The sequence below is a fragment of the Lynx rufus genome, unplaced genomic scaffold (genome assembly GCF_022079265.1).
Source record: "Lynx rufus isolate CCGP_SWC_20201006 ecotype Redwood Valley unplaced genomic scaffold, mLynRuf1.p SCAF_1, whole genome shotgun sequence".
Taxonomy (NCBI): domain Eukaryota; kingdom Metazoa; phylum Chordata; class Mammalia; order Carnivora; family Felidae; genus Lynx; species Lynx rufus.
Window position 1 is genome coordinate 64447053 of NW_025814823.1, and position 11736 is coordinate 64458788.

General features: G+C 35.2%; 1 protein-coding gene across 1 annotated transcript in view; it reads left to right on the top strand.

Annotated features, from left to right (window-relative positions):
• Nucleotides 1–1436, top strand: part of GPC5 (glypican 5) — a 682201-nt gene extending 680765 nt beyond the window's left edge. The window contains exons 7-9 of the mRNA XM_047075274.1: nt 505–661; nt 1076–1244; nt 1376–1436. Coding sequence (XP_046931230.1) covers nt 505–661; nt 1076–1244; nt 1376–1436 — 387 coding nt within the window. The remainder of the gene's footprint in view (nt 1–504; nt 662–1075; nt 1245–1375) is intronic.
• The last annotated feature ends 10300 nt before the right edge of the window (nt 1437–11736 follow it).

The following is an 11736-nucleotide window of genomic DNA, read 5'->3' on the forward strand; positions in this document are numbered from 1 at the left end:
ATATGTGCAAAATTCGACATTCTTTTAACAGAATCTTTTCTTGAAGAATATTACTCTATGTTTTGAGAAATTTTGGATTGTTGGCTTACAGCACAGCACAGTAGTATCAACCAATATACTGCAAAGGGAGTTGTGTCGTCCTGGAGTTTGACTGATGGAGTTTGATTGACCAAGCTTAAACGTGTTAATTCAGAGACAAAAGATTCTCCAGCCAAACTATCCATGAGCAAGAAAGCCTGGTTTATTGGCTTTCCAAAGCCTCAAGCAAAGCTTGATTATTGAGCCGATATGCAGATTGTAGATCTTTGTAGCTGTAACACCTTTCCCATTATTTATTATTATTTCAGTAGTTTTAATTTTTCTTACAGACTCAATTTGGTAAAGTATTCTCACCAAAATAGTAGAGCCCCATAAGAAAATCATTCTAATTTAGACACGTTTCTGAATCACTTCCTTAGATGACTTGAGTCTTCCATTAATAAGTGTTTTTGTATCCATATTTAGTTGTTGCAGGGTAGGTCACCCAAGCCCAACAAGTGGGAACTGCAGATGGGCAGTGGCGGTGGCATGGCTGAACAGGTCAGCGGGGAGTGTGATGATGAAGATGGTTGTGGGGGATCGGGAAGTGGAGAAGTCAAGAGGACACTGAAAATCACGGACTGTAAGTACATGATTCTAACACCACTTCTAAAGAATTAATTTTGAAATATAATTGAAGATAATTATTATTGTGAATGTAAAGTAATAATGATAGTGAATTCAGAAGCATGCAAAAGGAATTGGAAATGAAAATGACCCCATTTTTAAGTTATTCAGGACATGTATTCTTGGGGGTTTTGTTATCTTTAACTCATGGCTTTGAATGGAAATGGCATTTTTATTTTTTCTGAGAAAGACTAGTGAATGACCAGTTCTGAGAATTAAAGGCTTTAAAGGCAGATGGTCGTCAGGGCATGAAATGACTATTAGGGTGCCTATTAAATGCATATTGGTAAATAATGTCAAACCAGGATGGGTAAACTCTACTAAATAATCAAATTCTGCAACTTCATTATATTGTGCCATTACATAAAAGATACTTTACCAGGTTTGCATCAGAGTCGAATTGCAAAGAACTTGGTTAAATATATGGTTAGTGATAGTGGAAACTGCTCAGATTTAACTCTTAGGAATTTGTTCTCCCAAAAAAACTCTCACCGGTCATTCGCCTTGTTGCGGTTGTATGAGTTTGAAAACCGTTTCCGGTATGGCTGGACTGATCACCACGGCAAAAGATGGAGCTTGCAAATGACAACAGCCACAACAAATCACCAGATGAACTTTGTTTTCTTTTCTTCACTTTCAAAGATGAGGCATATTGGCTCTTTCTTGTTAGGTATATGCAGATGTTCAGGTGGGCAAGACAACCAAAGTTATCAACTGAGAAAGAAGGATGAAAGTTAATGTACCCAGGGCAGCTACCTTCCAGCTCTTTATTTATCTCAGGTCATACCAAAGGTGACTACTTTAAAGTAATTTTCTGGACCTGTGCAGCCCTATCTGGAGGCTAGTCTGATAGTTTCTCTCTAAATCACAAAGGGCTGCTTTGGAACTGTTAGACACGTCCTTTCATGACTTTGGTGGGAGAAGAATTCATTTGCTTTTCACTTCTTGTAATAAATTTAGAACACTACACATGCTTCAAGCATCAATACTGCATTCTTTCTAGGCTCTTGTTTTATAAGGCAGATATATTGGTTAAAAAAATGGAAGCCACAGAGGTGCAAAATACAAAGGACAATTAATATGAAGAAACATGTTTTCCTGTTAGAAATAGAAATGAATTTAATATAGAAAGTAAATAGATGGCGCGGGGCGGGGGGGGGGGTTGCCTGGGTGACTCAGTTGGTTAAGCGACTAACTTCAGTTCAGGTCATGATCTCATGACTCATGAGTTCGAGCCCCACCTCAGACTGTGTGCTGATAGCTCAGAGCCTGGAGCCTGCTTCGGATTCTGTGTCTCCCTCTCTGTCTCTGCCTCTACCCCGCTCACGCTTGCTCTCGCTCTCTCTCTCTTTCAAAAATAAATAAACATAGGGGCGCCTGGGTGGCGCAGTCGGTTAAGCGTCCGACTTCAGCCAGGTCACGATCTCGCGGTCCGGGAGTTCGAGCCCCGCGTCAGGCTCTGGGCTGATGGCTCAGAGCCTGGAGACTGTTTCCGATTCTGTGTCTCCCTCTCTCTCTGCCCCTCCCCCGTTCATGCTCTGTCTCTCTCTGTCCCAAAAATAAATAAACGTTGAAAAAAAAAATTTAAAAAAAAAAATAAAATAAATAAACATAAAGAAATTAAGAAAAAAGAAAGTAAATAGATGGGATTTAGTACATTGGAGCAGCAGTTGAACCAATGGCCACAAAATGTCTTGATATATTAAGGCAATTTCTTTGTGAAAATTAAATATCTTCTACTCTTGTAGGGGCAGGTTAGGATACATGTTTTTGTTATTGGTATTAATATAGTTTATCAGGGTGATTCTTCTGTTTTACTCTATATTTTGTTGGTTAGGCCAAAACAACAAGAAAAGGAGGAAGTAGAAAATGAAAATGAAAGGGTTTTCACTAGAAAAAAAATTATTTTTCTAAGAGTTAAAATGTCCTCCATTGTATTTTGGAATTATGATACTTATCTATTAGGATAATATTAGTTAGTCTTTCATTTTCATTTTATCTTCAGTGTTTCCATGTACCATAATTTTATTGCAATTTGACTGTTAGTAGGGCTTTAAGGCATAAATATTATTATAAAGAATAGTTGAAGTTGAAACTTCATCTATAAATTATATGTATGTGTGTGTGTGTAGAATTAGCATTTTTATAGGAATTTTTTCACTCTGGGAGTTATTTATAAGCTCAAGAACTCATTATGTATTAATAGATTACTCTCTCCCTCTCTTTTTTTTTTTGTTTATTTCACAAGAGAAGTAGAGATAGTGGAGGATATTCAACCACTAATAATTTTCTCACAAACCATACTTGTCAAGGTGGCAAGAATGAATTTTTACCTCAAAACCTTGTTTTCAATTATTACTGATATGAACATGTATGGTGCAAGCAACTATCCATCAGAATTGGAGAGATTTAAGATTTAGATGGTTTTCAGCAACTCCAGGCAAACATTTTTTTAAAATCCACATCTGCTATAAGTGGATTGCCTATCGTGTTTCTCAGAGTTTATAGCTGTTGCCTTTCAATTTTTAATAAGTGGTTAGGAAACCACTGTGGATAGTATGCTGAAATAAATAGGGGCAGGGAAAGTAGCAATGCATAGGTCATATTTCTATTTTTATACAGCACGATCATATTTTCCTTGTGTTTGTCTCATTTGATATATTGCTAAAGCAAGTTGAGACCTAGTTTTAGATGGCTATAATGACTTAAAACTCAAGTGCTCTAGAAAGTTTGCCAGGTTTGAATTTGAATAAAGAACTTGAAACGCACCATTGTGTCTTCTTTACACGGATGTGTATTCTTTATAAAATACAACCTTACTACAATACAGTTCATTTGTCACCTCAAAAATGTCTGATGGGGGAGGGGAAGGAAAAAAAAAAAAAAAAGGACGTTAGAGTGGGAGAGAGCCAAAGCATAAGAGACTGTTAAAAACTGAGAACAAACTGAGGGTTGATGGGGGGTGGGAGGGAGGGGCGGGTGGGTGATGGGTATTGAGGAGGGCACCTTTTGGGATGAGCACTGGGTGTTGTATGGAAACCAATTTGTCAATAAACTTCATATAAAAAAAAAAATAAAAACAAAAAAAAATGTCTGATTAGAAAGAGTTATACCAAAATGTATTTATGTAATTATAGCCATATAGGATTACATGGAATAACACTACTATTGTGTTCTGCAAATTTGATTTTGCTTCATTTATGACAATTTTCAAAGCTGGTGAATATTTTACTAATTATTCCTTAACCTGATCTTCCGTCTGTTCTTGTTCATGTTTATTTCAAACAAGAGAGGGTTCTACACACTTTAACGGGCAAAGTTTTACCATCAAAATATTTATATACCTTTTAGGTATCATTTTGTTTTCATCACCAATGGTATCAAATAATTTAACAACTTTTTAGCTTTCAAAACTACCTGGTGGCTATTATGAAATGATAACTGATATGTTTCTTATAAAAAGCAGCCATCTGTACTCTGCAGTGTTTACTCTTAGGAAACTGAAAATATTTTCCTATTTCAGTAAAATGATTTAAAAATTCCAATCTTATGGGAACTTACTCTGTGCTTTTTTTTAGGTATTGAATCTGGCTCATTTGTATAGGTGTGGTTATTTCACTAGTAACCTGGAAGTGTAGGGTCAAAATGGCTTTGAACCTTCATTTTGCCTCACTTGACACTTGGCACCCTTTCAAAGTAGCTGATTGATGCAGGTTCTAAACACCAGTGGGAAAAAACAAGTTCTGTTCTTTTAGCCATGCAGAGCAAACATATTGACACAATCATCAATACTTTTTCAACTACTTGACTATTCTTCTAATACCCGAAATTCTGATAGTTTCAAATGTTGAAAAACAAACCAGAATGACACTAAAATACGAGCTGCAGCAAAACTAGTCCATGTATCGTTTTGGAATCTGTAGTAGCATTGCTTGCAATTCATATGTGATATTGTAATTTAAATTTCAATTTTAAAGAAAAACACAGACTGTGTAACCTAGAACCAGATTCATTTTGATAAGGTGGTTCACAGTGATAACTCAGATGCATTGAATTTGACCCCAGTTTGTTTCAGCTATAATACATTCAAGAATAGTAGGGTGATTTTCAGTTTTCAAATTGTGATAATTTCTATTGTCATATTCATCATTGTTCATACAATGTTATACAGTGTGTTTAGCAGTTTTTAGAAATAATTTTATTTTAGCTAAGCAACTGTAAATGGCAACAAAGATCGTTTGGTGTGTGTTCAGATGACTTTTTTCCTAGTGGTCATGTCTCCTTTTTCCTCAACATGTCTCTGCAGAAGGATCATCGTATGGGTTCGTAAAGACTGGTGCATTCAGAGTACCAGTGCAGCAATCTGGTCCCTCGGCTTCCTATTCAGCCACCCAAAGTCTTTCTTCAAAAGGACTGCTAGCCTTTAGGTTCTTATTTCATTAGCTGCTCTTCTTCTTCTCTTTGTTTGGGTTTTCATCATCATCTCAAATTCTAAATATTTCTAGAATGCAGGACTCAGTTCTCCAACCTTTCATCATCTCTGTTCTCAATGATTCCCTGTTCCGCAAACTGCTTACTGCGTCATAAGAACAGTGGTGATACAGTACCCGGCCCCTGATAGCACCGTCTAGTTTATGAAGCATTCCCTGTGTTTTATCTCAGGAGGTAAGTTTATGAATACCAAAGGTGTTCAACTTAATGGAGATTAATTTGGAAGTAGAAGGGAAATACATCAAAATATAAAGCTACTAGATATGGAAAGAAACTTTGGTTCACCTTCAATAGCCTAAAATAAATAGAACTGTTGTTTATATTGGGTTTGGACTTGTCACTTAGTAACTAACCTTAGAGCAGCATCTGACAAATGCATCTACAGCATGGTACTAACAATGACCTTGGAAAAGAATAGTATATTCCATGTGCATAGTAAAATGAAGATAATAAATAAGACTTTGTTAACCACTGAAGAATAGAAGTTGCTGATTTATTTAGTGATGCACAATTGTAGAGTGAGTGAAAATTCTTGGCTTCCTCAAACTTGTTTTTGCCACAAATCACCTTTATTTCAGAATCTCAGGCATAGAGGTCAAGGAGAACTCAAAAAAATTACAAGTGGCATTTTCTTTAAAAAATGCAGTCTTTATTTTTCTTTCCAGAATTACTAAAACTATGTAATTATTCATTTTGTAGAAATCATTTTATATTATCTATTGATGATTTTTTCCAATATAAATTATGTCAAACAGATAATACAAGTATGCATTTGTTTATATTAATCATAGTTTCCTTGAAAAATAATAGTTCCAAATAAGCATATTAAAAGTATGTGTATTCTTTCTAAATTAAAGTTTCACCAAATTCAATTAAAACAAAATGTATTTAGTTTACTTTGCAAAGTGTTGATAAATGGCCCTTTAATAAATTATCCTCAATATAAGAAAGTTTACTAAAAATAACTAGCTATGTGTTTATTCAGTGATGCTAAAAATAAATCATCTTGTATAAGGTTACTTAGATTCAAATCTTTGTGACACAGAGAAAGTAATCTTGAATAATCACTATATATACTTTAATGTACATTTTATAATGCCTAATACTGAAGGATCATGATAAAGCCAAAAAGATTTTCACAAAGAAACACTTCCTGATTCTGTTCAATGTTGAAAAATATAAACAGTTTGAAACTGTCATCTACTACAGTCTTTACACTGCTGGTGAATATTATACTAAAGAGAAATGAAGTACATCTCTAAGATAAATATATTTTAATTAAGATGTGATAACTATGAATATTATTCTGATTATACACTTCCATTTCGGTGTCTAAATAATTGAGACTCATCCTGGCTGCTTGCTATTTTATTAACAAGATTGTGTAGTGGTATCTGGATACCTAATGAAACATCTAAAATCATCATTCATTCTCTTGAAACATTATATATCACATTCGTGGATTTAAATAATAGAATTGGAATAAGAGGGTTTGTCCTTGAATGCCTATGGAATGATTTTCGTTGCTTTGGCTTAGACACAGAACTGATGTTCAATCACTCAGGTGAAGAGGGAAGACTTCTTAATTAAGGCTTACAAAGCCTCCTAGCATGCATCCCAGATCAAGCAGGTATTCTGCAGATCTCGTGACTAAATCTGTACCATGCCAGAGGATGTAAAATGAAGAAGCTATGGTCTCTCTGAACTAGCACAATGCTCAGTATGACTGTGTGACCAATAGAGGAAGTAAAAACTGAAATTTTTAAGAAACTATTATCAGATACATTTTATCATGGCTTGCCTGGAGTCATGTGACTGTCAGTGAAACCAGAAACAAATCATATTTCTACCCAGGTCTATTTTTATAGCCTTTGGTTGCAAATAAACAGAATGGTTATTGAAATTGTCTCTCAGGAGGAATTGATAAAGTGGATCATGTAGAAACAAGTCAGGTATACTTTCAGCTCCTTAATGACTTCCATATCTCTAACTAAGTACAAAGAGTATTTCATATAGGATTTTGACCAATTAAGTGCTCATCTAAATATAAATAATTAATGTAAACAACAGAGCATGTGATCTGGGCCCAGAGCTTGTCAAAGTTGCTTATGTATACAAAACACTTGGGGTCCTTGTTAAAAAGCTGAGTCTGATACAGGAGGTCTAAGGGGGGCATTGCTTGTATGCTGCTGGTCTAAGAACCATTTCTTCCATGAGGAACAAACATGTGTACCCTTGTTTATTATATCCCTTATTTATTAGTATATCTAAAGCTTTATTAAAGTAGCATGAACTCTTAAAACACCATCTACATGTATATGTTAGCATACCAAAAGAACATCATATACACGAAGGCGTTAGGGACTATAACAATTAGACTGGGAGTGTGGCTTACGCTATATGATTTTTGGTTATCAGTCTGACTGTTTTAAGCCAAGGGTTTTCTTCCTAACACCAAAGGACATCCACTTCCATCTTTTCGTGGGGTCTGAAGCCTTCAGGTAACACTTGCTTCAAGCAGCCTTCCATTTTGGAACAGTGCTTCTTGTATGTGAGCAGAAATGTCTCAGTTTCATCTCTACCAGTTTGTGATGAACACTGAAGAAATAGTTTGCACAAGCTCCTGACTCATGTTAAATTCCAACAGAGATAAATCAAACTTTCATGTGAACTAAGAGGAGGGAGAGAGACTATCTAAATGGGGCAATCAGAAAATACTGCATAGGGGAGACAGGGAAAGGGCCATCTGAAAAAACAAATTAATGGTGATGTTTATGAGAAAGTGGCATTTGAGAAGGTGGGTGCATGACTTAGTTTCAGCTATGACAACAGGAAGGAAAAGGTATCTTGTGAAGAGCGAGCATGGTGAACAGAGATTGGGGAGCTGTGAGGAGAGAGGGGAGGACCAACATTATTCAAATGTGGCTTGAAAATATCATAATGGGTTCCAAATTCAAGAGTGAAGAGTTTGCATTTTATTTGTTAGGCAAAGAACTATTACAAGTTTTTCCATGTGGTCGTTTTGTTTGAATATGCAGTGTTATTTTTACTAGCAATACAGTGGACTGGTTAAAAAAAAACGTGTAAATGAAGTGTAGCTTGCACAAGTAATTTACCAATTACCTTGCACACATAATTGTGCTGTGCCTGAATTTCCTTAAGATGGGGATAATGATAGTACTTTCCAAGAACATCCTGCGAGGGTTAAATAACCTAATCCGTACATAGCATTACAGGAGTGCCCCATCCATCCCCACACTGAACCAGAAAAAGTTGTTGAGTAAGATATGTAAAAGGATTTTCCTAAATGCTTCTACCGTGAACTGGCAAGAAAGAAAGGAATATTCCATACAACCAGGTGAAGTCATAACAATAATATAGAGATAGAAACAGAGACGAATATAGATGTATAGAAATAGAGAAAAATCTATAATTACACACACATACTCACACATGCACAGTTTAAGGAAAATGACAAAATGAATTTGTATCTACTTCTCTACCCAGTCAAATAAACAGAATATTTCCATGTCTCTGTGTGCCTCTCCCTGAACACATTACACTCCAAGAATTTACTATGATCATAAATTATATATAAATCATTCCCTTTTCCTCTTGTTAAGAGTTTTCACCATCAATCTATGCATTTGCAAACATATATTGCTGGAGTTTGCATTCTATGTAAGTGGAATCATGTCATTTTTGTTGTTATGTGGTATGTTCCTTTCACTTAAATGTTATATTTTTGAAGTTCATCCATGATGATGGCTGTAGATGTACTCATTTATTTTACCAAGGAATAGTGTTCTCATTTATGGGCACACACACCCGCTTATTTATTCTCTTGTTTATGGATACTGGAGTTGATTTCAGTTTTTGGATATAGTGAATTATGTTGCCATAAACCATCTTGAACGTATCTCTTGATACACATGTATAAGAGCCTCTGCAGTATATACCTAGAAGTATCATGACAATATCTCAAAGCAAAGCATGCATATGTTAAGCTTTACTAGGAAATGTCAAACTGCTTTACAGGGTGATTGAGTCAAATTTATATGGTTAACAGCAATAAATAAGAGTTCATTATTATTTATTGCTCCCCATTGTTGCAAACGTTTTCCCCCATTGTCACTACTTTTGTGTATCTGTCCAAAGAATTGAAGTGGAAGAGTATTTTATTCTATATTAATTTCTGTTACCATGATAATTCATTGAATGGTGCTTTTTCATAGGTATATGAAATTCCTCATATACTTACTCATCTGAAATGTCTTATATGTCATTTTCCCTTCTCTATAGCATTACTTATTTTCTTTGACAGATGCACTCAGGATAAAAGTCAACTTCAGTGATGTAGTTATCTATTTTACTTATCATCTTCAGGAAAGTCAGGATAGATTCTTGAATATTTCTTTTTATTTAACTAGTTTTAAGATAATGAATTGGTACCCTTCCTTTCTCAGAAGGTGACCAATTCTTTTTTTTTAACACCATCAAAAAATCAGGTTTTTAAATGTTTATTTTTTTATTTTGATAGAAAGAGAGAGTAGGGGAGGGGCAGAGAGAGGAATAGAGAGAGAATCCCAAGCAGGCTCCACACTGTCCACACAGAGGCTGTGGGCTTAATCCCATAAACGTGGAGATCATGGCCTGAGCCAAAATCAAGTGTTGGACACTTAACCAACTGAGCCACCCAGGCACCCTAAAAGATTGTACAAATTAAGGTCATCACAAAAGTAGCTTTAAGAATGTTTGTGATTCTTATCCTTATTGAAGTCCAGATTGTCCCACATTATGCCAATTGACCCTTCTCTGATTTGGCCTTTGAGTTCTTTTGACATGATCCTTAAAGTTTTTGCTAGTTTCATTGTCATATAATTTAAGAAAATATTCCAAACTGAGCTTGTTCATTATCTGTCACACACATGGAACCAGTCATTTTTACATGACCCTTGGTTTGTTTTCTTAAGAAATAGTATTCTTATGGCCACAATCTAGGCATAAGACATGGTTCTTAAAGACACAGGTGATGGGGCGCCTGGGTGGCGCAGTCGGTTAAGCGTCCGACTTCAGCCAGGTCACGATCTCGCGGTCCGTGAGTTCGAGCCCCGCGTCAGGCTCTGGGCTGATGGCTCAGAGCCTGGAGCCTGTTTCCGATTCTGTGTCTCCCTCTCTCTCTGCCCCTCCCCCGTTCATGCTCTGTCTCTCTCTGTCCCAAAAATAAATAAACGTTGAAAAAAAAAATAAATAAAAAGACACAGGTGATAAAAGATGAAATAATCTCCTTACTCATTTGCTTTACTCTATTTTAGATATATCACATTATCAATGTGATTATTAATATTAATAATACTAAAACTACCCTACCAATTATGATTACTAAAGTCAGTTATATTTTGGAATATTTTATCCATATTCTAATTAAATTTTATTCACCTACTACATCTGCACACTTCATTTATTCTTTCAGTAACTATATATGCAATGGTTACTACTAGTTCTGTCAAGATGTCTTTAATACATTTCTTACGCAGGACTTATAAAGACAATATTTCATAAATTCTTACTTGGTGATAAGAGTTTGTGACCCTTTTACATGAAAGTCATTTCTGCTGGATAGAAGAATATTGGGATTTTCTTTCCTTGCATCTCTTTAATATGCACTGATTTCTGTTCTGGGAGAAAGCATTGCTGGCAAATATTGACAGTCTAATTTTCTACTGTTTATAAATAACATTTTATATTTTTACTCTCTCAGTGCCCAACGTCTTGTTTTCTTTAAGGTGCAGTAATGTTACTAGAATATAGCTTATAGCTTTGTGTTGGCAGTTCTGAGTTGACATTCTCAGTAACATAATATACCTTTTAAATAATTAATATCAAATTTTTAGCAGATTATAATGAGTTATAGTCTTTTTTTTAAATATTTAAATGTTTTTATTCATTTTTGAAAGACAGAGAGAGACAGAGCATGAGCAGGGAAGGGGCAGAGAGAGAGAGGGAGACACAGAATCCAAAGCAGGCTCCAGGCTTTGAGCTGTCAGCACAAAGCCTGACTTGGGGCTTGAATCCACGAACCGTGAGATCATGACCTGAGCAGAAGTCAGATGCTTAACCGACTGAGCCACCCAGGCGACCCAGTGAGTTATAGTTTTAAGTAATTGTTCTCTTCCCTTGTTTTGATTTGTTTTTCCTCAAGGACACCTATTATATACATTTGTTGACTTGTTCTTGCTTCTTTTCAGTACATTCTTCAATACTTTTGATCTGTTGTTAAATTTATTTTTAATTTTAGATATCTACCTTTTTCCACTTTCTACTTCCCTTACTGTATTACTAGTGGTGTTTCTTTGCTCTTACACTCCTTCAAGATTTTATTTTTAAATGTTTTTTTCTTCTCTTCTTTTTCAAAATCTCTAACCTCATTTCTGAATTTCTCTAATTCTGGTTTATGTTATTATTTGGTATCTTATTTTTCTTTTTTTAAATGTCTTTCAGATTTTTTTGAAAATTATATGTTAAATGTTTGGTCTGATT